Source organism: Oncorhynchus clarkii, chromosome 10, assembly GCF_045791955.1.
Source record: "Oncorhynchus clarkii lewisi isolate Uvic-CL-2024 chromosome 10, UVic_Ocla_1.0, whole genome shotgun sequence".
In the NCBI taxonomy this organism is placed as follows: domain Eukaryota; kingdom Metazoa; phylum Chordata; class Actinopteri; order Salmoniformes; family Salmonidae; genus Oncorhynchus; species Oncorhynchus clarkii.
Window position 1 is genome coordinate 49,320,453 of NC_092156.1, and position 25,667 is coordinate 49,346,119.

Below are 25,667 nucleotides of genomic sequence, written 5' to 3' on the forward strand. Positions count from 1 at the left end.
CTACACACAAATGGGCCCACTCACACAACTTCCTACAAACACACAGACAGATTAAATAACACAGACCAAGAATCACAAATATAGCTGTGAAGAGCAATGAACAGGGTTCACAGAATGACAGAAAGGACACTATCAGTTGGATATGCAACTTTCTTATATAAAAAAGCAAGCACACTATCATGTAGGAACTATGATGATTGCACATAGTCTAAACAATGTTCCCTCTAAACTGCGTGTGTGTGTGTGCGGGGCTGTGCACCTCTTCCAGGACTGCCACGCAGAAGAAATGCCAGGCTGCACAGACACAAGACATTGAACTTCACTGAGTTGGCCACATGCGTTTGCAATACATAGATCAATGTTTTTTCTGTGATCTAATCAACATGTCAGCCCCATTGTCAATACAACAAAACAAATCTAACTTTGCAAGATTGAGTCTGATTTTGTTGTAGGCAGAGCCAGTGTGGAGTGGAATTCTGTTGGCGGGTAGCCCACAAGCAGGTCTTTCAATCATCTGCAAGTGAACGCTCTTTTCAGATCAGAGCCACGCGTGTGCACATTTGTGGATATTCTTTGATAGTGAGTTATTACCCAGTTATAGATACGTATATGTCGGCAATGGAGATTTACTGCTTCCCACAAGAGGACAAAACATGCAGGCTACATGCAGGCTACATGCAGGCTACAAAACCTTATGTCTTAAGTAAAGGAGCACTGTTGTATTTTGAGACAGGCTTGAATATTCAAATTAACAAATAGGCAGAGGGTAGCTTACATTGTCTAATTCTCTGTATGGTGTTAATCATTCATTTTATTTTCTATGGTGGTTTCTTGCGTCATACAACAAAATACAATGCAATTGACAGTCACCTATTTGGCCCATAGAGTTAGATCAAATAAAACATATTATTAATGTCAAGCGCTTCATAATGGCAAAACATGTTTAATAGTCTCATGTAATGTAGCCCTGCATTGAACACCACATATAGGCTACTGTAGGCCGTATCTGTGACCGACCAGCTGAAATTGGTATTATGTATCAAAATTTGAAATTTGTGTTTTTTACTTTGGATAAAAGTAGAGACTCAGAGCTAGAAAAAGGTATATCATACACTACAGTTGAGGAACAATGGGAAAGTAATTTTGCTTTGAAAGTTGATAAACTTGTAAACTCACTTTTGAGAAAAATGTTTTGGTACTACTACTGGAGAGCCCTTCTTTGTCTACACCCATTCAGCATCGTTCACACCCTCTTAAGCATTAGCCCCACACATCTCTTTAAGGGTTGATCCAAGGGTTCTGTACTAACAACAGCAGTCAAGCACCCAAGCTAACTTGCTAGCTACTTCCAGACACAAATGAGTGAACAGCTCACTGAACATTTCTCGCCCTAGCAGAGCTGATTAGGCTGTTATGTTATCAGAGCGTTGGGGACTGTAACTGTGCTGCTGGCAAGAATTTCATTATGCTTTTTTGTCCATCTGTACAAACAATAGTACTCAAGTATAAACAGCATGGGATCAAGCAGCCGTCATACCGCTCAGGAAGGAGACGCGTTCTGTTTCCTAGAGATGAATGTACTTTGGTGTGAAAAGTACAAATCAATCCCAGAACAACAGTAAAGGACCTTGTGAAGATGCTGGAGGAAACAGGTACAAAAGTATGGTCTGATGACACAAAAATAGAACTGGGCCATAATGACCATCGTTATGTTTGGAGGGAAAAAAGGGGAGGCTTGCAAGCCGAAGAACACCATCCCAACCGTGAAGCACGGGGGTGGCAGCATCATGCTGTGGGGGTGCTTTGCTGCAGGAGGGACTGGTGCACTTCACAAAATAGATGGCATCATGAGGTAGGAAAATTATGTGGATATATTGAAGCATCTCAAGACATCAGTCAGGAAGTTAAAGCTTACTCGCAAATGGGTCTTCCAAATGGACAATGACCCCAAGCATACTTCCAAAGTTGTGGCAAAATGGCTTAAGAACAACAAAGTCAAGGTATTGGAGTGGCCATCACAACGCCCTGACCTCAATCCTATAGAACATTTGTGTGAAGAACTGAAAAAGCGTGTGCGAGCAAGGAGGCCTACAAACCTGACTCAGTTACACCAGCTCTGTCAGGAGGAATGGGCCAAAATTCACCCAACGTATTGTGGGAAGCTTGTGGAAGGCTTCCCAAAACGTTTGACCCAAGTTAAACAATTTCAAGGCAATGCTACCAAATACTAATTGAGTGTATGTAAACTTCTGACCCACTGGGAATGTGATGTAAGAAATAAAAGCTGAAATAAATCATTCTCTCTAGTATTATTCTGACATTTCACATTCATAAAATAAAGTTGGGATCCTAACTGACCTAAGACCGGCATTATTTACTAGGATAGAGTAGGCAAAGACTCTACTCTATCTGCTTTAGCACTCAGAGTACACGGAGGAATGCTTGCTTACAGCAGGCAGATGTGACATTGTCATTCCAGGTGGACAAACTAAATGGATTTGTCCCTGTATCCCAAGAGGGGCCCCTTCAATGATGAAATGGTGTTATTTGGACCGAACGCGAGAGTGATCTGGGGCCTGACCTACAAAGTCAGGTTGTGAAAACATTAAAACCCCCATCTCGAAAAGTTGACATTGCAGTAGTGAATACTACCAAACATTACATTACCTTACCAAGACAAACAATGCTAGGGACATTACAGAGGGGGGTAGAGTATAACCCTGTTCCTGTGCCTAGTGGAGAAAAGGTTACTGTAGCACAGGTTCATGACAGGTCCCCACCAGAGCCTGGACCTGACACGGGTCACACAGGGTGGGTGGGAGGCACCTGTAGATTTACAGCACTTGAGCCAAGAACAACAAGAACTAGTCAAACAGATGCTCAGAGAGGAATTAGCCGTTTCTTTTGCCAAAGATTATGTACATCGGGGCATCCCATACCCCCGTATTCACAAAATACTTGATGGTTTGGGAGGAAACTCATGGTTTACAGTTTTAGATCAAGGAAAGGCATACCACCAAGGCTTTGTGTGTCCAGATAACACACTGCCCTTAGCACGCCTTGAGCCTTATACGTATGGAACAGAATTCAAGCCAAACAGGCTTATCAAACAGTCCCTCTGCCTTCCAACGAAGCAGGGAGGAAAGTTCAGAGGGTATAAGAGAATATGTATACCATATTTGGATGATGTGCTTTTTTTTTGTCAGTCATTTGAACAACACGTGGAAGATGTCCAATCAAATCAAATCAAATGTTATTGGTCACATGCACGTGGTTAGCGGATGTTAATGCGAGCGTGGCTAAATGCTTGCGCTTCTAAATCCGACCGTGCAGTAATATCTAACAAGTAATCTAACAATTTCACAACAACTACCTTTTACACACAAGTGTAAAGGAATGAATAAGAATATGTACATATAAATATATGAATGAGCAATGGCTGAACGGCATAGGCAAGATGCAGTAGATGGTATAGAGTACAGTATATACAGATGAGATGAGTAATGTAGGGTATGTAATGATTATATAAAGAGGCATTGTTTAAAGTGACTAGTGATACATTTACTACATCCAATTTTTTATTATTAAAGTGGCTAGAGATTTGAGTCAGTATGTTGGCAGCAGCCACTCAATGTTAGTGATGGCTGTTTAACAGTCTGATGCCTTTGAAGCTGATAGAAGCTGTTTTTCAGTCTCTCGGTCCCAGCTTTGATGCACCTGTACTGACCTCGCCTTCTGGATGATAGCGAGGTGAACAGTCCATGGCTCGGGTGATTGTTGTCCTGGACGATCTTTTTGGCCTTCCTGTGACATCGGGTGGTGTAGGTGTCCTGGAGGGCAGGTAGTTTGCGGTGATGATGCGTTGTGCAGACCTCACTACCCTCTGGAGATCCTTACGGTTGTGGGCGGAGCCGTTGCCGTACCCGGCGGTGATACAGCCCGACAGGATGCTCTCGATTATGCATCTGTAAAAGTTTGTGAGTGTTTTTGGTGACAAGCCAAATTTCTTCAGCCTCCTGAGTTTGAAAAGGCGATGTTGTGCCTTCTTCACCACGCAGTCTGTGTGGGTGGACCATTTCAGTTTGTCCGTGATGTGTATGCCAAGGAACTTAAAACTTTCCACCTTCTCTACTACTGTCTCCTCGATGTGGATAGGGGGGTGCTTCCTCTGCTGTTTCCTGAAGTCCACAATCATCTTCTTTGTTTTGTTGACGCTCAGTGTGAGGTTATTTTCCTGACAGCACACGCCCTCACCTCCTCCCTGTAGGCCGTCTCGTCGTTGTTGGTAATCAAGCCTACCACTGTAGTGTCATCTGCAAACTTGATGATTGAGTTAGAGGCATCCATGGCCACGCAGTCATGCGTGAACAGGGAGAACAGGAGAGGACTGAGAACGCACCCCTGTGGGGCCCCAGTGTTGAGGATCAGCGGGGTGGAGATGTTGTTTCTTACCCTCACCACCTGGGGGGCGTCCGGTCAGAAAGTCCAGGACCCAGTTGCACAGAGCGGGGTCGAGACCCAGGGTCTCGAGCTTAGTGATGAGGTTGGAGTGTATTATGGTGTTAAATGCTGAGCTGTAGTCGATGAACAGCATTCTTACATAGGTATTCCTCTTGTCCAGATGGGTTAGGGCAGTGTGATTGTGATTGCGTTGTCTGTGGACCCATTGGGGTGGTAAGCAAATTGGAGTGGGTCTAGGGTGTCAGGTAGGGTGGAGGTGATATGATCCTTGATTAGTCTGTCAAAGCACTTCATGATGATGGAAGTTAGTGCTACAGGGCGGTAGTCGTTTAGCTCAGTTACCTTAGCTTTCTTGGGAACAGGAACAATGGTGGCCCTCTTGAAGCATGTGGGAGCAGCAGACTGGGATAGAGATTGGTTGAATATTTCCATAATCACACCAGCCAGCTGGTCTGCGCACGCACTAAGGATGAGCTAGGGATGCCATCTGGGATGGTAGCGGGCCGTATTGTTTGGTAGCAGGCCGTGTCGGTGGCACTATATTGTCCTCAAAGCGAGCAAAGAAGTTGTTTAGTTTGTCTGGAAGCAAGACATCGGGGTCCTCAACGGGACTGGCTTTCTTTTTGTAGTCCGTGATTGACTGTAGACCCTGCCACATACCTCTTGTGACTGAGCCGTTGAATTGCGACTCTACTTTGTCTCTATACTGACACTTAGCTTGTTTGATTGCCTTGCGGAGGTAATAGCTACACTGTTTGTATTCGGTCGTGTTTCCGGCCGCCTTGCCCTGATTAAAAGCAGTGGTTCGCACTTTCAGTTTTGCTCGAATGCTGTTCAACAATCCACGGTTTCTGGTTGGGGAAGGTTTTAATAGTCGCCGTGGGTAAAACATCATCGATGCACTTGCTAATAAACTCGCTCACCGAATCAGCATATACATCAATGTTGTTGTTCGACGCTATCCGGAACATATCCCAGTCCACGTGAACAAATCAATCTTGAAGCGTGGAATCAGATTGGTCGGACCAGCGTTGAATAGACCTGAGCACGGGTGTTTGCTGTGTTAGTTTCTGTCTATAGGCTGGGAGTAACAAAATGGAGTCGTGGTCAGATTTGCCAAAAGGAGGGCGAGGGAGGGATTTGTATGCGTCGCAGAAGTTAGAGTAACAATGATCCAGAATTTTGCCAGCCCGGGTCGCGCATCGATATGCTGATAAAATTTAGGGAGCCTTGTTTTCAGATTAGCCTTGTTAAATTCCCCAGCTACAATAAATTCAGCCTTAGGATATGTGGTTGTCATGCCCTGACAATAGAGATCCCTTGGTTCTCTATGGTGTTGTAGTACAGGGCGTGACTAGGGGGTGTTCTAGTTCAATATTTCTATGTTGGTGTTTTGTATGGTTCCCAATTAGAGGCAGCTGGTAATCGTTGCCTCTAATTGGGGATCAATTTTTCCCACCTGTGTTTGTGGGATATTGTTTTGTGTATGTGCATGTGGCACCACTACTTTCAAGTATTCGTTGTTTTTTTATTGTTTTTTGAAGAAGTTTCTCTTTATTAAAAGATGTGGAACTCAACACACGCTGCGCCTTGGTCCGTCTCTTATCACGAACGTGACAGAATATTCCACCAAGAAAGGACCAAGCAGCGTGCGGAGGATAAAGTGAGTTGGACCCGGGAAGAGATAATGGGAGGACACGAGACCCTTCCTTGGGGGGAGTCGCCAAGGAGCATAGGGGGGCAGTGACGATGTCAGGGACCGCGGCCACAGAAACCCCAAGATGTTTTTTTGGGGGGGGGCACGAGGGGTGGTTGGTCGAGTCGAGGGGAGTGCCAGAGCCCGCCTGGGAGTCGATGGAACACTGTGAGGAAGGATACCGGAGAGAGGGGTTAGCAAGGAGTATGCTGCAGCGCAGGCTTGCTGAAGAGCGTATTTTCAGTCCGCTGCCAAAGAAACCCCAATCATTTTTTTGGGGGGGCACATGGAGCTGGCGACTGAGTAGAGGGAAGAGCCAGAGTCCGTCAGGGAGGCGATGGAGAAGTTGGGGGAGAGAGAGAGGAGAGAGATGTTGGTCAAGTGTGTTCTGCTCAACATTCGACCTGAAGAGCCAGTCAGCAGTCTGGTGAAGTCTGTGCCGGCTTCACGCATCTGGCCTCCAGTGCGCCTCCCCAGCCCGGAGCGTCCTGTTCCGGCTCCAAGCACTCGACCTGAGGAGCGTGTCATCAGTCCGGTGCAACCTGTGCCGGCTCCACGCATCAGGCCTTCAGTGCGCCTCCCCAGTTTGGTACGTCCTGTGCCAGCTCTCCGTACCCTCCCAGAAGTGTGTGTCAACAGTCCAGCGCCACCTGTGCCGGCACCACGCCCCCGGCCGCCAGTGCGCCTCCCCAGTCTGATATGTCCTGTGCCTGCTCCCTGCGCTCGCCCTGAAGAGCGTGTCACCAGTCTGGTGCAACATGTGCCGGCTCCACACATCAGGCGTCCAGTGCGCCACCCCAGCCCGGTACGTCTTGTGCCAGCTCCCCGCACTCGCCCTGAAGTGTGTGTCATCAGTCCGGTGAAACCTGTACCAGCTCCACGCACTAGTCCCCCAGTGCGCCTCCCCAGCCCAGAGCGTCCTGTGCCGGCTCCACGCACTCGACGTGAGGAGCGTGTCATCAATCCGGTGCAACCTGTGCCGGCTCCACGCATCAGGCCTCCAGTGAGCCTCCCCAGTTCGGTACGTCCTGTGCCTGCTCCCTGCACTCGCCCTGAAGTGCGTGTCATCAGTCCGGTGCCACCTGTACCGGCTCCACTCACTAGGCCTCTGGCGACGGTTCACAGTCCAGAGCTTCCGGCAACGGTTCACAGTCCAGAGCTTCCGGCGACGGCCCACAGTCCGGAGCTTCCGGCGACGGTCCACAGTCCGGAACCTCCGGCGACGGTCAACAGTCCGGAACCTCCGGCGACGGTCAACAGTCCGGAACCTCCGGCGACGGTCAACAGTCCGGAACCTCCGGCGACGGTCCACAGTCCGGAACCTCCGGCGACGGTCAACAGTCCGGAACCTCCGGTGACGGTCAACAGTCCGGAACCTCCGGCGACGGTCAACAGTCCGGAACCTCCGGCGACGGTCAACAGTCCGGAACCGGCCTCCCAGGTGGCGCAGTGGTTAAGGGCAGCTGTGCCACCAGCTCTGTCGTAACCGGCTCTGTCGTAACCGGCCGCGACCGGGAGGTCCGTGGGGCGACGCACAATTGGCATAGCGTCGTCCGGGTTAGGGAGGGTTTGGCCGGTAGGGATATCCTTGTCTCATCGCGCACCAGCGACTCCTGTGGCGGGCCGGGCGCAGTGCACACTAACCAAGGTTGCCAGGTGCACGGTGTTTCCTCCGACACATTGGTGCGGCTGGCTTCCGGGTTGGATGCGCGCTGTGTTAAGAAGCAGTGCGGCTTGGTTGGGTTGTGTATCAGAGGACGCATGACTTTCAACCTTCGTCTCTTCCGAGCCCGTACGGGAGTTGTAGTGATGAGACAAGATAGTAGCTACTAAAAATAATTGGATAACACGAAATTGGGGAGAAAAAAGGGGGGTAGAAAGGGGGGTAAAAATAAATAAATATATGTATATATAACAGTCCGGAACCTCCAGTGAGGGTGAATGGTCCGGAGCCTTCTGTGACGGTCATCGACCCGGAGCTTTCAGTGACGGTCAACGGTCCAGAGCTTCCCGGGACGGTCAAGAGACTGGACATTGGTGAGTAGTATACTCGGGAGCGGTGGGAGATATCCGTCAGGTACTCAGGCAGCTAAATAAATGGGGTATTAAACTCACGGCTGATAAGTGTGACCTATTCAAGAATGAGGTCAGTTATTTCTGATAAATAATTGATTCTGAGGGTTACAGAATGGATCTTAAATAAATTGTAGTCATGCAAGATCTGGTAAACAGGCCACCAACAAATGTGAGAGAGCTGGGGGACCAACTGGGGTTTCTGGGGTACTACAGGGATTATGTACAGAACTTCAGCATCTGGGAAGAGAAGGACCAAGATAGCTATGCAGTTGGGATAGGCTCCACCCCACCAGAAAGTTATATGGGATGATGCTCACCAGAGAGCATTAGAGTGTGTTGACTAATCCACCTGTGCTTGCTTACCCAGATTTATAGGACCATTTTATCCTGCATGTTGATGCCTCTGAAGAGGGATTGGGAGGTGTGTTATACCAACGAAAAAGTGGCAACTGAGAGTCATTGGATATGTCTCCTCATACTGACACAAGCAGAGAGATACTATCACCTGCACTCGGGGAAACTGGAATTCTTGGCCCTCAAATGGGCAGTGACTGAGCGGTTCCGAGATGATCTCTTTTATGCTCCCTCTGTGACAGTGTACAGTGATAATAACCCCTTGACATACGTACCAACTACAGCAAGACTGAATGCCACCGGTAATCTCTGGGTGGCGGAGCTGTCTGACTTCAATCTCACACTGAAGTATCGTCCTAGAAAGGTGAACACTGACGCAGAGTTTCTGTCACGTTCTCCTTTGCATGCTGAACATTACATGAAAGAATGCACGGAGAAACAATCACCTGAGAAGGTAAAAGCAACAACAGCATGATTGTGTAACTGGGATATCTGCGGTCACGCTAAGGCCATCAGTGTAAGAGAAGCTGTCAAGGTGGGGGGGGGGGGTCAGTTACAGACCGATTGTCTCATGCATGCTCAGTCAAAGGCAAAGTTAAAAGATGCAACTGTATCCAGAATCTTGGGACTAAAAAGACAAAGGACTAAGCCAAAACCAACAGAATGTCATCAAGAGTCATGTGAAGTCTCACCAGAGGGATTATTACAAAGGAAAACAGCTAAATGGACACAAATTGTGGTACCAAGACCGTACAGAACACTCATTTACAAGTACTTACACACTGAAATGGCCCATCTAGGAACAGAAAGAGTACGGAACTAGAAAGCTTTTATTGGCCGCGCATGCAACATGACATTGAATACTTTATCACTAAAGTGTGTAAGTGTATCAAACAAAATAAACCCAGTGTAATAACTAGGGCCCCGATGCAACATGTACGGGCTGCAGCTCCTTTTGAGATGATTTCAATTGACTATGTGCAACATTCTCACTGCACCTAACATCAATACTAAACTTTAGACATACGAGTTACCACACCCAGTCTCAGGGAGGGTTAACTCTGGGAATTCCCCTGGTATCTACTGAGTTAGGTAAATCGGCTTTAAGTTGTCTCGCACCTTATTTGTGGAACAATCTTCAAAAAAATTCTTACATTTGATGTTCTGGTGCCTCTAGGGCTTTTCAGAAAGCTGACTGAGGACTTTATTACTGATGAGTGTGTTTGTTTTTTTATGACCGTGTTTTTCTTTCTGCTTGCATTTAATATTTATATTTTGATGTGTGTATTTTCTGTCATTTATGTAATTCAGCGCTCATCTGTAAGAGACCTTGGTCTCAGTATGACTCCCTGATAAAATAAAGGTTAAATAAAATCAATCTGGTTTACTCTCTGTGGAGGGAATGGCTGCTGAGGGGCTTTCTGGTTTCATTGTGAGACAGAGGGGGTTACTGGGACAGAACAAATGAGAATAATGTCACAGAGCATTGCTGTATATACTGGGCATTCTTCTACAGGGGCTAAACAGATCCCACATTCTTTGCCTCCTTCCACTGTGTCAAATTTATTATTTATCAGGAGTATCAGTGAGAAAGTGGTGGTTCTGCATTCCTAGTTGGACACACATTAAGGAAATGATGTAGTCATGGTTTGCACTTCTCCTTATTCTTCTTCTTTCAACACATTTTACCATGTCCAAAGAAAGTCAGTCTGTGCTGAAACAGATTTTTATCTGAGACTGATTTTATCTCCAATCCACTCCCTAATGTTTTTCACTCTCTTTCGCTGTCCCCCTCTTTTGTTATTTCTGTCCCTACCCCTCCCTTTACTCTTTTCTCTCACACACACACTTTCTTCTCCTCCCTCTGCAATGGGTATCTGTATAGCACAACGTTGCTATATGACAATAGGGCAGTATAAACAGGTAGATGTTGTACTTGATGCCTGTAATCTGTGTCTGATTGTGTTAAGAAATCAAAGGGCCACTTCCCTCAAGCCCTGACATGTTGACATATCCGTATCCAGGCTACACCTTCACTGTAGCAATAGAAGCAGAAGTTGAAGGAAAGTAGGGTGAGGGTGCAGCCTTTTCTGACATCACACAATTACATCATCACACATAAGATGTTTTTGTCCTATTCATGTCCCTCAGTGTTCAGGAAAAACAAGTTGTTAGACATTCTGTCTTTTTCTCTCTTCTTCTTTTTCTCACTCTGTCATATCCTCTTCTCACTGGCAGTCCGTTTTTGATGTCCGAGTGAGATTGTGAGCTCCTCTTCCATTCTGTCTTTTCTGTCTCTATAACTCTCCTCTCTCGTTGGTTTGCTGTTTTGGTGGTGGTGACCCCTGTGTTAGACCATGGGAGATCCAATAGCTTTCTCCGTCCTAAACAAGAGACTGAGACCACAGTTCACTGCCATGGAACGCCTCTGCTACTCCTTGGACACACTGGAAGATGGATCACAGCGGCCTGGCACGGTCAGGGGTGGTTCAACCACACGGTCTACAATACTGAGGGATGTATCACAAACACAAGACGACTCAAGCTCGACCACTACCAAACCAGAGCAGGAGGATGTGGTAACAGAAGGGTTGATTTCCCTGACTGAAGAGGGGGACATCGGTCCTGAACCGTTGGCCATGCCTATGATCAATGATTGTTCAATGCTGTTCCTGACAGTAGAAGATGCTGGTCCTGATGGGTCTGGTGAGCTGGCCGTGGTCAGGGACAGTTTGACCGTAGCGAGTGACGGTCCAGATGGTTTGACCGTGGTCATTGAGGGAGACGGAGACGGTTCTGATGCAGTCAGTGAAGATAGGAGCACGTCCAGACGGAGCTACATAGATGGAATGTTACCCGACCTCATCAGGAGTGGACGACCGCTCAACAGACGCAGGACACTAGGGCCAGTCTCAGACACGGTGAGAGAGAGAGAGAGAGAGAGAAAGAGAGAGAGTGAGCAAGAGAACAAAAATGAGAGATTATGTTTGTGTGTGCTGTGAGGCCAGAAATGTGCATTCAATGTCATTCGATGCAGTAAATGTTATGGAATTAAAATATCTTGCACCAGGACATATCTTGCACTAGAACACAATGCACCTCGTTCACTACTAGCGTGCAATACTGTGTGATACGGTGCTATATAATGCTATCAGCTCATGGAGACAGGTTTGATTTGTGGCTGTGTATGGTTGCTAAAGGAGATATGTGGGAATATTGTTGTCTCTCTTTGAGCCCTTATCAAATCCAAATCAAATCAAAATATTAGTCACATGCGCCAAATACAACAGGTGTAGTGAAATGCTTACTTACAAGCCCTTAACCAACAATGCAGTTAAGAAAAATACCCCCCAAAAATAAGAGCAGCAGTAAAATAACAATAGCGAGGCTATATACAGGGTGTACCGGTGCAGAGTCAATGTGCAGGGGCACCGTTTAGTGGAGGTAATTGTAGTAATATGTACATGTAGGTAGAGTTATTAAAGTGACTATGCATAGATAATAACAGAAAGTAGCAGCAGCGTAAACGAGGGAGGGGGGGGGCAATGCAAACAGTCTGGGTAGCCATTTGATTAGATGTTCAGGAGTCTTATGGCTTGGGGGTAGAAGCTGTTTAGAAGCCTCTTGGACCTAGACTTGGCGCTCCGGTTCCGCTTGCCATGTGGTAGCTGAGGGAACGGTCTATGACTAGGGTGGCTGGAGTCTATTTGACAATATTCAGGGCCCTCCTCTGACACCGTCTGGTATAGAGGTCCTGAATGGCAGGTAACTTGGCCCCAGTAATGTACTGGGCCATACGCACTACCCTCTGTTGTGCCTTCCAGTCGGCGCAGTTACCATACCAGGCAGTGATGCAACCCGTCAGGAGTGAGGCCCCTTGTGTGTGTGCATGTATATTTACAGTACCAATCAAAAGTTTGGACACATCTACTCATTCAAGGGTTCAAAAATAAATAATACATTGTTGAATAATAGTGAAGACATCAAAACTATGAAAAAAGACATGGAATCATGGAGTAACCAAGAAAGTGTTAAACAAATCACACTCTTGGCATTCTCTCAACCAGCTTCATGAGGAATGCTTTTCCAACTGTCTTGAAAGAGTTCCCACATATGCTGTGCACCTGTTGGCTGCTTTTCCTTCACTCTGCGGTCCAAATCATCCCAAACCATCTTAATTGGGTTGAGGTTGGGTGATTGTGGAGGCCAGGTCATCTGATGCGGCACTCCATCACTCTTCTTCTTGGTCAAATAGCCCTTACACAGCCTGTAGGTGAGTTGGGTCATTGTCCTGCTGAAAAAATGAATGATAGTCCCACTAAGCACAAACCAGATGGGATGGTGTATCCATGCAGAATCCTTTGGTAACCATGCTGGTTAATTGTGCCTTGAATTCTAAATAAATCACAGACAGTGTCACCAGCAAAGCACCCCCACACCATCACACCTCCTCCTCCATGCTTCACGTTGGGAACCACACATCCGGAGATAATCCGTTCATCTACTCCGAGTCTCACAAAGACATGACGGTTGGAACCAAAAATCTCAGATTTGGACTCATCAGATCAAGGGACAAATTTCCACCAGTCGAATGTCCATTGCTTGTGTTTCTTGAAACCATTCAAGTTTATTCTTCTTATTGCTGTCCTTCAGTAGTGGTTTCTTTGCAGCAATCCGGCCATGTCGGCCTGATTCATGCAGTCTCCTCTGAACAGTTGATGTTGAGATGTGTCTGTTACTTAAACTCTGTGAAGCATTTATTTGGACTGCAATTTCTGAGGCTGGAATCTCTAATGAACTGCAGCAGAGGTAACTCTGGGTCTACCTTTCCTGTGGCGGTTCTTATGAGAGCCATTTTCATCATAGCGCTTGATGGTTCTTGCCTCTGCACTTGAAGAAACTTTCCAAGTTTTCCACATTGACTGACCTTCATGTCTTGAAGTAATGATATATAATTTCTCTTTGCTTATTTGAGCTGTTCTTGCCGTAATATGGCCTTAATCATATACCAAATAAGGCTATCTTCTGTATACCACCCCTACCTTGTCAAAACACAACTGATTGGGTCAAACGCATTAAGAAGGAAAGAAATTCCACAAATTAACTTAACAAGGCAGACATGTTAATTGAAATGCATTCCAAGTGGCAACCTCATGAAGCTGGTTGAGAGCATGCCGAGAGTGTGCAAAGCTGTCATCAAGGCAAAGGGTGGCTATTTGAAGAATCTCAAATGTAAAATATATTTTGATTTGCTTAACACGTTTTTAGTTACTACATGATTCCATTTGTGTTATTTCATAGTTTTGATGTCTTTACTATTATTATACAATGTAGAACATAGTAAAAATTAAGAAAAACCTTGGAAGGAGTGTGTCCATGTGTATGTCCATGTCCATCTGTATGTTTGTATGCAAATGTGTGTGTGCGTGTGTGTGATGAGCTGTTATACACGTATCCAGTACAACACGATTTCTCAATCTCTGATATTTCACTCAGGAATCTGGATTAGCAGGGTTTCTTTTTACCACTGGGTCCGAGTTTTTTTAAGAGAAAGGTTGTGTACATGTGCATGTGTGTGTCTGTGTGCATCGTTAAAGGTAGTGTCTCGGGAGGTGGTTTGTGCATATGTCTGTGTGTTTGCATGTAACACTGTGTCTGTGTATGTCTAGTTGAAGTGAAAAGTGAAATTCTTGTAGGAAGTTGATTAACGTGCTTCTTTACATATGTGCTTCTTTGTGTTTAGTTGAAGGAGGTGCGTCGGGAGGTGGAGCTATCTCGGAGGCGCAGTCTGAAGCTGAAGGCTCAGGTGGATAAACTACAGGAGAACAGAGAGGGACCGGGATGGAGTCAACACAGAGCGAAGGTAACACGCAAACACATTTCAGATACAGTCAAGCTTTCAGAGCATTCAAGCAGAACAAGATATTTCAAAGGTAATTTCAAAGGCATAAGGCCTGGTCATACAATCATTGAAACAGAAACAAAAACAGTGTTATATATAGAGGTTGAATAACAACAAGACACACACAACAATAGGGCTTGAATGGATTATGCTGATAACTGTATGGGAAAGGAGTATGTCTTACTGCACACTAGGAATGAATCATTTTGGTTTCTGTGGAGCACATCACCTTTAGAAGTCTGTGTGTATGTTGAACTATCTTCCCCTCTTTCAATCAAATGTATTTATAAAGCCCTTCTTACATCAGCTGATGTCACAAAGTGCTGTACAGAAACCCAGCTTAAAACCCCAACCAGCAAGCAATGCAGGTGTAGAAGCACAGTGGCTAGGAAAAACTCCCTAGAAAGGCCAGAACCTAGGAAGAAACCTGAAAAAGGAACCAGGCTATGAGGGGTGGCCAGTCCTCTTCTGCCTGTGCCGGGTGGAGATTATAACAGAACATGGCCAAGATGTTCAAAAATGTTCATAGATGACCAGCAGGGTCAAATAATAATAATCACAGTGGTTGTAGAGGGTGCAACAGGTCAGCACCTTAGGAGTAAATGTCAGCTTTTCATAGCTGATCATTCAGAGTATCTCTACCGCTCCTGCTGTCTCTAGAGAGTTGAAAACAGCAGGTCTGGGACAAGGTAACACGTCCGGTGAACAGGTCAGGATTCCATAGCTGCAGGCAGAACAGTTGAAACTGGAGCAGCAGCACGACCAGGTGGACTTGGGACAGCAAGGAGTCATCAGGCCAGGTAGTCCTGAGGCATGGTCCTAGGGATCAGGTCCTCCGAGAGAGAGAGAGAAAGAAAGAAAGAAAAAAAGAGAATTAGAGAGAGCATACTTAAATTCACACAGGACTCTGGATAAGACAGGAGAAATACTCCAGATGTAACAGACTGACCCTAGCCCCCCGACACAAACAGCAGCATAAATACTAGAGGCTGAGACAGGAGGGGTCGGTAGACACTGTGGCCCCGTCCGACGATACCCCTGGACAGGGCCAAGCAGGCAGGATATAACCCCACCCACTTCTAGCCCACAAAGACCTCCCCCACAGCACAACCAAAGGGGAGGCGCCAAACCGGACAGGAAGATCACGTCAGTGACTCGACCCACTCAAGTGACACACCCCTCCTAGGGATTTTTTATTTATTTCACCTTTATTTAACCAGGTAGGCCAGTTGAGAACAAGTTGTCATTTACAACTGCGACCTGGCCAAGATGAAGCAAAGCAGTGTGACAATAAACAACAACACAGTGGGATAAACAAAAATACAGTCAATAACACAATAGAAAAATCTATATACAATGTGTGCAAATGGACCTCCCTTATCTCACCTCATTTGCACACACTGCATATATACTTTTTCTACTGTATTATTGACTGTATGTTTATTTATTCCATGTGTAACTCTATGTTGTTGTATGTGTCGAACTGCTTTGCTTTATTCTTGGCCAGGTCGCAGTTGTAAATGAGAACTTGTTCTCAACTAGCCTAGCTGGTTAAATAAAAGGTGAAATAAAATTTTAAAAAACATCACCAAGAGGTAAAATATATAGTGAAAACAATAGTGGTCATAAAATCATTCATAGCACGGCTTTTGATGATCCTTGGTTGGGGTCTGAGCAGATTATTTGTTGCGATTGAAAAGTAATAAAATGGTGGTCCGATAGTTCAGGATTATGAGGAAAAACATTAAGATCCACCACATTTATTCCACGAGACAAAACTAGATCCAGAGTATGACTGTGGCAGTGAGTAGGTCCAGAAACATGTTGGTGATGGCTCTGAAAGCCTTTTGGAGTGGGTCTGTGGACTTTTCCAAGTGAATATTAAAGTCACCAAAAATTGTAATATTATCTGCCATGACTACAAGGTCCGATAGGAATTCAGGGAACTCAGCGAAGAACGCTGTGTATGGCCCAGGAGGCCTGTAGGCTGCATAGATTTCATGACTAGAAGCTCAAAAGACAAAAAAAACGCCTTTTTTTTTGTAAATTTAAATTTGCTATAGTAAATGTTAGCAACACCTCCGCCTTTGCGAGATGTGTGGGGGATATGGACATTAGTGTAACCAGGAGGAGAGGCCTCATTTAGCACAGTATATTCATCAGGCTTAAGCCATGTTTCATTCAGGCCAATTACATCAACATTATGAATAGTGATTAGTTCATTGACTAGCTGCCTTGGAAGTAAGTGAGGGATCTAAGATTAATGTAGCCCTATTTTGAGATGTGAGATATCACAATATCTTTCAATAATGGCAGGAATGGAGGAGGTCTTTATTCCAGTGAGATTGCTAAAGCGAACACCACCATGTTTAGTTTTGCCCAACCTAGATCGAGGCAGAGACACGGTCTCAATGGGGATAGCTGAGCTGACTACACTGACTGTACTAGTGGCAGACTCCACTAAGAGGCAGACAGCCTGCTGCCTGGCCTGCATCCTCTCATTGTGAAACTAGTGGAGTTAGAGCGCTGTATAAGTTCGTAGATAAGATGAGAGCACCCCTCCAGCTAGAATGGAGTCCGTCACTCCTCAACAGGCCAGGCTTGGTCCTGTTTGTGGGTGAATCCCAGAAAGAAGGCCAATTATCTACAAATTCTATCTTTTGGGAGGGGCAGAAAAAAGTTTCCAACCAGCGATTGAGTTATGAGACTCTGCTGTAGAGCTCATCACTCCCCTTAACTGAGAGGGGGCCAGAGACAATTACTCAATGCCGACACATCTTTCTATCTGACCCCTCTCTCTCTCTTCCCCCTCTCTCTACCCCCAACCCCTCCCTCGCTACCCCTATCTCTGCAGGTTACAGAGGAGGTTCACTCCATTCTGAGGTTGTTGCTTCCTTTGACAGAGTCCAGCCCAGTAGAACCCTCTGTTCAGGAGAACAGTCTGGATACAGCACTGGTTCTGCTGCAGAACGTGGCACGCAAACTAGCATTGAACCACACAGCACAGGTGAGTCTTAACTAGCACTGAGTCACATAGCACAGGTGAGCCTAAACTAGCACTGAGCCACACAGCACAGGGTGAGTCTAAACTAGCTCACAAGTCTCAGCCACACAGTACAGTTGAGCTCAGACTATATTTTGAGGAGTTGCAACCTGATTGTCAAAACAATAAAATGTATTTAAGTTTTTGGGTTCCAAAATATTTCCTCCAACTTGTTCTTAGTGAATGTGTCCCAGGCTTATGACACAGTCTTGTGCTCATACAGTCATACCTCCCAGGGGAGTTTAAATCGCATATATATCAGCAAACAATTTAGGCAGAAGAACCATCGATACCAAGAAACCAGTAGCGGCTGCTCAGAGGAAGGGGAGGACCGTCCCCCTCAAGGAATTTCATAAAAATGGAAAAACTTTTTTTAGATAAAGCTATACTAAATATGTTCAAGTCTCCTAATAATTGATAAAAACACATTGTTTTGCAATGAAGGTCTACAGTAGCCTCAACAGCACTCTGTAGGGTAGAACCATGGTGTAGCCGGAGGACAGCTAGCTCCTCCTCTGGGTACATTGACTTCAATACAAAACCAATGAAGGCTCGTGGTTCTCACCCTCTTCTATCGACTTACACAGTAATTATTACATCTTCCAGAGTATGTCCTCCAACCGATCAAGTAACATTTGATTTGGAATACAACAGGTGTGTAGACCTTACATTGAAATGCTTACTTACAAGCACTTAACCAACAAGAATATATCTAAAAACAAAACGTATGAGAGCTCTTGCAGCATGACCTGACATGTTGTCCACCCAATCGAAGGATCAAATAATAAGTATACTGTAGTACTGAAAGCATAAGCTACAGCTAGCTAGGACAGCATTGCATAAAATGTGGTGAGTAGTTGACTCTAAGAGATAGAAAGACAATAGTTGAACAGTTTTGAACAAATTAATTTCTTAAAAAATAAAGGAGAAGTAAGAGCGAGAGAGAGAGTCATTTTGTTTCAGTTTTACAAATGCAGCTTTCTAGTTAATAAGCCTGGAACTGGAACTCTTCCAAGTCAAAGTAACCTTCTGGTTTTATTCATTTTATGGCCACCGGCCATTATGACAAATAATGTTTCCCAGCCAAATAGTACCCCCCTCTGATTGACAATGGGATTCGATAAACTATTATCGTCCGTTGCTATATCAACGGTGTGATGACCTAATGATTGGACGTTTGGAGATCATTACAGCGTAAAATAGGTTATTTTCATCATCGCTATGCGAACAAGGCTGATTTCCGCGACAATGTCGCTGTTTAAACAAGTTATGTTTAGCCAATACATTTAAAACTTATTTTGGGTACCTTCCTAACATAATAACACAATCCATGTCTTAAAACATTGCTACATTTCGGAAATGGCAAAGACAACATGTAATCTGCGTGACACATTAAAGTTATTTACTTTACACATCAGGAAAACAGCTCATTTCCACTCCATTCATATGCAAATCTGTTTGATTCATACACTGGCTTGTCTGGCTGTCATGTTTATTTTAACCTTCCCTTATCTACACTGAAATAATATAATTTCAGTAATCCTCTATTATGATTAAAAAAAAATATATATATATACATATATATATATATCTCGCATAGCTCATTAGTACACCCTTGTGGTTGAACATATATGTAACTTTTGCAGGTCCTAGGATACAACAATGAATAATGTGGAACAAATAAATACCACCAAAGGATACCTTACAATTTACAATAATGAACACCTTGTGAAACAGCTGTGAAAACCAACCTGGCATTATTTAAGATTTTAATATATAAACTTACATCGTTTTTGGTACAGTTGTGTCATTAATTTATTTTCACAGATTTGTTGTGCACTCACATGGCAACGATAGACTAAAATACTAAATTCTGGTGTGTGGAATGTAGAGGAGGTGGTTGCTGTGTGGGTGGGAGGTTCTGCCTGTCACTTGTTCTCAACAGGCAGCCAGTCTCAGAAGGGGGTCTTGAAGAGGGAGACTGCAAAGTCCAGGCAATGCTGCCCTCTTTGTTCTGAGTGTTTGCAGTGCTAGTGTTTTTAGTTAGTCTGTGCATCTCACATATTATGTGCCCAGTATGATAGAGCAAGAAAACCTTCTTAGCAGATAATGACAACAACAGTAGCTGTAGATGATGTAATGAAAAAGGACACTTACTGATCATGTGCCATGGTGAAAAAACTTTGATGGGCTTCAACTCCGGCACCACAGTCTTTGCTCTCTCAAACTTCTGGCAGGCTAGACAGGGTACTGACCTTTAAGCAAAAAGTGACAAATTGAAACATTGTGTGCTCTCTGATATGACATTCATTGAAATCATAATAATTTCTGATATAATAGAATATGATTGATAAACAAAAGGTTATTTCACTTGCCCAGCTGTCCACCTCCTTGACAATTCCCCGTCAGAAGAAGCGTAGGTTGATTTTGGCAATCATGCGCTTCACTCTGAAATGGCCACCATGCATCTCGGTCAGCAAGGTCAGAGTGGCCTCCTTCTCCTCCTTAGCAACAATCACCCTCCTGTGTGGCTGGCCATCCTTCCCCATAGGTACATGTGATTGCCTAACAAGTTTGAAGAGAAGAGTTTTTGAAATACTCAAGTCTAAGTACATTTGCACTGCTGTCTTTCTCTCTGTCTTCCACTCTCTTTCCACCTCTCTCTCCCTATTTCATCCTTTCTTTCTCCCCCCCATTGTCTGTCTAGCGAAGATACCTAGTCATGGGCATTTGGAATTACCATAATTGCTTACACCTATTCATTTGATTGATCAGGTTTAACGTACAGCTAGACACCTCAATATGACAGACATAACTATATCAGTGGAGGCTGCTGAGGGGAGGACGGCTCATAATAATGGCTGGAATGGAGTCAATTGAATGGTATCAACCACATGGAAACCACATGTTTGATACCATTCCATTTACTCCATTTCAGACATTATTATGAGCCATCCTCCCCTCAGCAGCCTCCACTGAACTATATGTATAGCTAGCAACTAGTTAACGTTAGATGGAATATGGTTGTCCATACGAAATCCGTCCAGTTATCTAATAGAGGTTTACTGCTTAACGTTACCCTGAATTGTGAATTTCTCTGCATGCTGCGCCTCTTGCTGAGATCAGTGCTGTCTTCATAGTACTTTGCCTGGTTGGAAAGATAAAAGAAAATCTCCTCAAGGGATGCCATTGAAGTGCAACTACATACAAACAGAAAGCTGCAATAACAGTTACAGTAGCTTGCAAGCTAGCTAGCTAATGTTAGCTAAATAAAACTGTCTGGCTAGCTGGCTGGCTACTGTAGCTGGCTAGCTGACTAGGCAGGCTGAGTTATATAAGTACAGTAGCTAGCAATGTCAATCTAAAAACAGCTTAAAATATTTATTCCTATATAACAATATTTGCGTATATAAAGACAAATAGGTGGTAAACAAAGTGTTTTCTTTCCAGTCGTTTCGGTCCTCTGAAGCAGCAGGTCGTCACCGTCAAAAACACCGTCCTTGGAGAACAATTCTGAGCTAATAATTTTGTTCGGACTGAGCGAGCATTTATGCAGTGAAATAGAACTGCCCGCATCCTCCTTCCTTCGTGACCACTACGAGGTAAAATAGAGCCAAGCAACCAGCATAGCAGTGGACTCTTGGTTCATTACGTAATCCGGTCAAAATGTTTCAAGTTCTAGTAACAGCCCTAGCAACAGAAGCTTGAACTTATCGAATTCTATTGTGACGCAGAGGGGGACACAATTTGGCCGGGGGACACTATTTGGCATGATAGTGTTACTGCATAAACTGCTTACTGACTATAGACTGTAACGTTACTACATGATTGTGGTGGGTTTATTAACACGTTGGTTATATTATCTATGTTGACTATGACGTTACTTTAGCTAATATGGTAACGACGATGTAGGCTGTGTGTAGCGGTTATGATATGATGTGGCTTGGAAAGTTTTTTTTGCCTGGTCACATAGAGCTGATGTGTTGTCAATTGAAGTCCACAAATGAAGGGAAAAGGTGAGAGGAGTAGAGCTCATAGATGCAAGAATGAATACAATGGGGCTCCTATGAAAGTGAGCTGTGTTTACGTGTGATCAGGGGTGTATTCATTTCGCCGATTCTGTTGAAAAAAACGTTTCTTTAACAAAAGCAAACAGAATGAAACTGGGATAAACATAGCTGCATCTGCACTGGTTTGCAACTGTTGGAATAATGATTACACCCTAGATAGATGCAGGCAAGAGTGTGCAAGGTGGTCCTGAATGTGTCACTTCAAATGTTTCTCTCAACCTGTTTGTATCTACGTTGTAAACTTTTATTCATAGGCTAGGTTGTAGCAACCTCATGATGGGCATAGGGAAAATTTTAGTATCAATGTTATATTGAACTGGGTGAATGGAATATGAATGACAGTCATCACATTTGCTGTAATAGAAATAAGGCCATGCTCAAGAAATTAATAAATTGTCCTCAATCGTCTTAAAAGGCACCGACTTCCACTGCAAAAACACAATTTTATCTCAATGTCCGTATGAATGTCAATTAAACAAACTTCCTTTCTTTCCCTACCACTCTTTCCTTTTGGCTTAACAAGGATTCCAAGTCCGGGGATCGTAGAGAAAATGATGTGGATGGCAGTGCTGTTCTACAACAGGCACTACAGGACAGAGACGATGCCTTGGAGAAGTGAGTGTACACATACACACGAATGTGCATGCATGCAGACACACATGGCTCACACACTTAACACGCACGCACGCACACACCATGGCAAAGAGAGTTGTCAATACTGCTTGTCTAAAAGAGGGATCTGCATCGTTCCAGTAAAGGAATGAGACTTTGATGGGGTTTTTTCCACTTCCTGTTGAACAGGAAGAAGGCCATGGAGGCGGAGCTTCTTCGCAGTAAGACAGAGATGATGTTACTTAACAACCAGCTGCTGGAGGCTGTGCAGAAAAGACTGGAGCTCGCTTTGGAAGTAGAGGACTGGAAGGTACTTAGAGAGAGACAGAGACAGAGACAGAGAGAGAGTGATGAGGGAGGGGGAGAAGAAGGTACTGAGAGAGATGGAGGGAGAGAGGGAGGGAGGGAGATGGACGAGGGAAGAGGGGAAAGAATGAGTAAGGAGGGGAGAGAGGGAGGATAAGCACGAAGGGAGGAAGGGTAGGGAGAGAGCAGAAGAGCCAGAGAGGGGATGGAGTTATGGATATTGTTCTGTAGATACAGTGGATATACTGTAGAGTGAAGAGGAAAGATGAGAGAGATAGTTGAAAGAAAAAGGTGAAAGAGCGCTTGAGTAATGTGAGCAGAGAGAGAATATAGAGAGAGAGAGTAGAGAGAGAGTCACAGTCTATGGGAAGGGAAAAAGGGATATGTCTGAGACATACAGTACGAACATGTTACTGTGGAAAACAAGCTCTCACTAATCAGGGGAAAATAGCAAATTACCCATGGTTTAACACCAGTGTTGGGGAGTGGTGAACTACATTTAGTTCAACAAGTAATTTCATACGATTTTATAATTCTAATATTAGTGTTTTCAGTGGTTAATAACTTGTTTTTGCCATGTAGTGGTGTAGCTAAATACTGGAACTAGACAACTTTTTTTTTGCAAATAAAAAAATAAATAAAAATATGGGTGAACTAGGCAAGAATGTCCTTTCTCTTTTGGCATCTCACTTGAAAAAACTTTTGTGTGCCTATTTCTCACTTTTTGAGTTCAGTAGGCTAAATGACACATTCTGTTGACATCTGACTTCTTTTAGTGTGACGTAATTAATGGGTAGCTTGGTAAATACGGTATATTTTCAGAGTAGCTTTCCCAACACACACACACACACACACACACACACACACACACACACACACACACACACACACACACACACACGCACGAGGGGAGCGGCTACGTCAACAACCCTCCGACTCTACTCCATCCCTTCTTCAGTCGGGAGTTGCACATATGTGTCAGGGCAGCAGCAACACAGGTTGTTTAGACTCTAGGTTAGATGATTATGAATATTATATTATGAAGTTATCATTTAAGAATTCAAGAGCATTGAAGATAAAGCACCTGTCCCTGTGCACGGTCCTGCATGGGTATGAAATACACGTACATTATTTACACGGTGTAGTGCATCCAGCCGGTACATATCACCAGCTGGTGTCCTAGCATGACACTGTAGTAATAGAGCCTGGGGCCTCAGGGGCCATCTGGTGAGAGACCAGCTCCCTCTAGTGGTGCAATAGAACATGATATTATATTACCGTCTTGGGGACAGTAGACCACTGATCTAGCAACAGCGGTCTTATTCTTTCCAATGATCATAACCACTTATGAATTAGGGGACAGAGTTGATTCTAGGTCAGAATAAACTAAAAACACAAGTAGTCAGAATATATACCAAGTTGTACCAAGTTTGGTGTTTAAGGGGTAGAAGTTGCAGCGTTGGGCAAAAAAAGATAAACAATAGAAATACAATTACAATACTGGAATACCATGATGAGATGAATAAAAATGTCCCTTTATCAGGACGATATCCAGATGATCCTCCAGCAACAGCTCCGGAGCCAGCAACAACAGGCAGCAGAACAAGCCCAGAGGAAGCCGTCCCGTCTGGGGCTGCTGAGGAGGACCAACAGACCCCCACTCCAGAGGCCAGCCTCTACCCCCTTGACCTACACCACTGGACAGGTTCCCGTTAGTACCCGCGTCCCTTCCCCCTCTCCCACCCCCCAATGTACCCCTGTCACCTGGAGGGACAGGCTGAAAAGGGGGAAGGTGGGTCGTCATAGTGGCCAGGATGCAGAGCAGGCATTGCAGGCATCGCGGTCGTCGAGCGGCAGCAGACTGGAGGAGGGGTTTCATACCATAGACTTATAATAACACATCATACACAAAATCATATGCATTTAAGGGAGGGATACAACTCATATCTATGTACTGTATTTACTGGTAACTACTGATCAATCTTTCTAACTGTGGATTCTTACTGGGAGAGATACATTGAGCTGATAGTGAGTCACAAGCAGATTCATTCATCCAATCTACTAGTACTGTGCACCGCTCTGATCTGTTTGGCTTTAGGAAAATATTTTCCAGAGAATTCTGTCTATTGGTGCCTGGATACTACATTTGGGTTGGAGATTTTCCCTCCAACTCTAGGCATACATTTTCTATTGTAATGACAAGCAGTCATGTTGACTGTAACACGTGTCTCTGATTAAAGGGGCAATCCTTAGTTGCTAGGGCAACATACATTTTTGGACTTAGAAATGAATGATATCTACCCATTGATTCTTGAAGAATATAACATATAAATGCATATCAATGCCTAATGAGCTTAGTTCAACTGTCATACTCCATCAGAACCCAAAATATAAGCTTGTTTTACTCCAATGTTTGTAAACATAAATGTAAACAAACAGGGCCAATTGCAACCACTGATGGCCACTAGATTATCGCCAGCCGATCTCTTGTTAAACCATCAATACATGCAAAAATGTATGTTGCTGTAGCAAATAAGGATTGACCCTTTAATCAGACTAAGAGATTGGAGAATGAATCTGCTTGTGACTGTGTATCTAACCAGAGGGTGAAATTGAGAGGTGGCACCACAGGTTCAAAAGTGGTGTGGCACTGGTCAGGTAAAACTCTGGGCCCTATTCGTAGGCTATGATAAAATATTATTATTATTATAGATAGAACAGATGAAAAGGGAAGCTATGAATAGGGCTGGAGTTTTTCTTGTCAGGACATGGGAATTGGAATCACTCCTGGCCTAAGGTGAATCAAACCCTTTCAAACTCCTACAAACCTTGTTATTGTTCATTCTGAAGCCTTTATGTATGGCAGAGTTACATTTAGCACTATACACAGTATAATTTGTAACAAGGCAGGGTTACATTTAATATTATACACAGTAGAATTTGTAACAATGTTTTTTTTTATGTGTAAGTCATAAAACCACTAACCTTGTGTCATTGTCCTGGTCTCCATCTGGGCCACCAGAGGTTGGATCCCTGCTTCTCACTGTTGGAACTGATTGCCTGTAAAATCCATACTGTCAATCATTAAATCAACTACTTTAAAAAAATGTATTGAAAATGATATTCCCCTTTTCATGAAGTAGATGT

The 25,667-nt window shown here is 44.4% G+C and overlaps 1 protein-coding gene across 2 annotated transcripts; it reads left to right on the top strand.

The window, feature by feature from the left end:
- Positions 1–10,796: 10,796 nt before the first annotated feature.
- On the top strand, positions 10,797–25,627 carry LOC139419625 (uncharacterized). Of its 2 annotated transcripts, XM_071169603.1 has the most exons (6): positions 10,797–11,508; positions 14,331–14,450; positions 17,344–17,496; positions 22,126–22,217; positions 22,404–22,524; positions 24,064–25,627. In XM_071169603.1, exons 1-6 carry the CDS (start codon positions 10,945–10,947, stop codon positions 24,412–24,414), a joined length of 1,401 nt encoding a protein of 466 aa, XP_071025704.1. In that variant the 5' UTR covers positions 10,797–10,944; the 3' UTR covers positions 24,415–25,627. The 2 variants fall into 2 exon arrangements, with proteins under 2 accessions (XP_071025704.1, XP_071025705.1); XM_071169604.1 differs by lacking the exons at positions 22,126–22,217; positions 22,404–22,524 and having other exon boundaries at positions 10,843–11,508.
- The last annotated feature ends 40 nt before the right edge of the window (positions 25,628–25,667 follow it).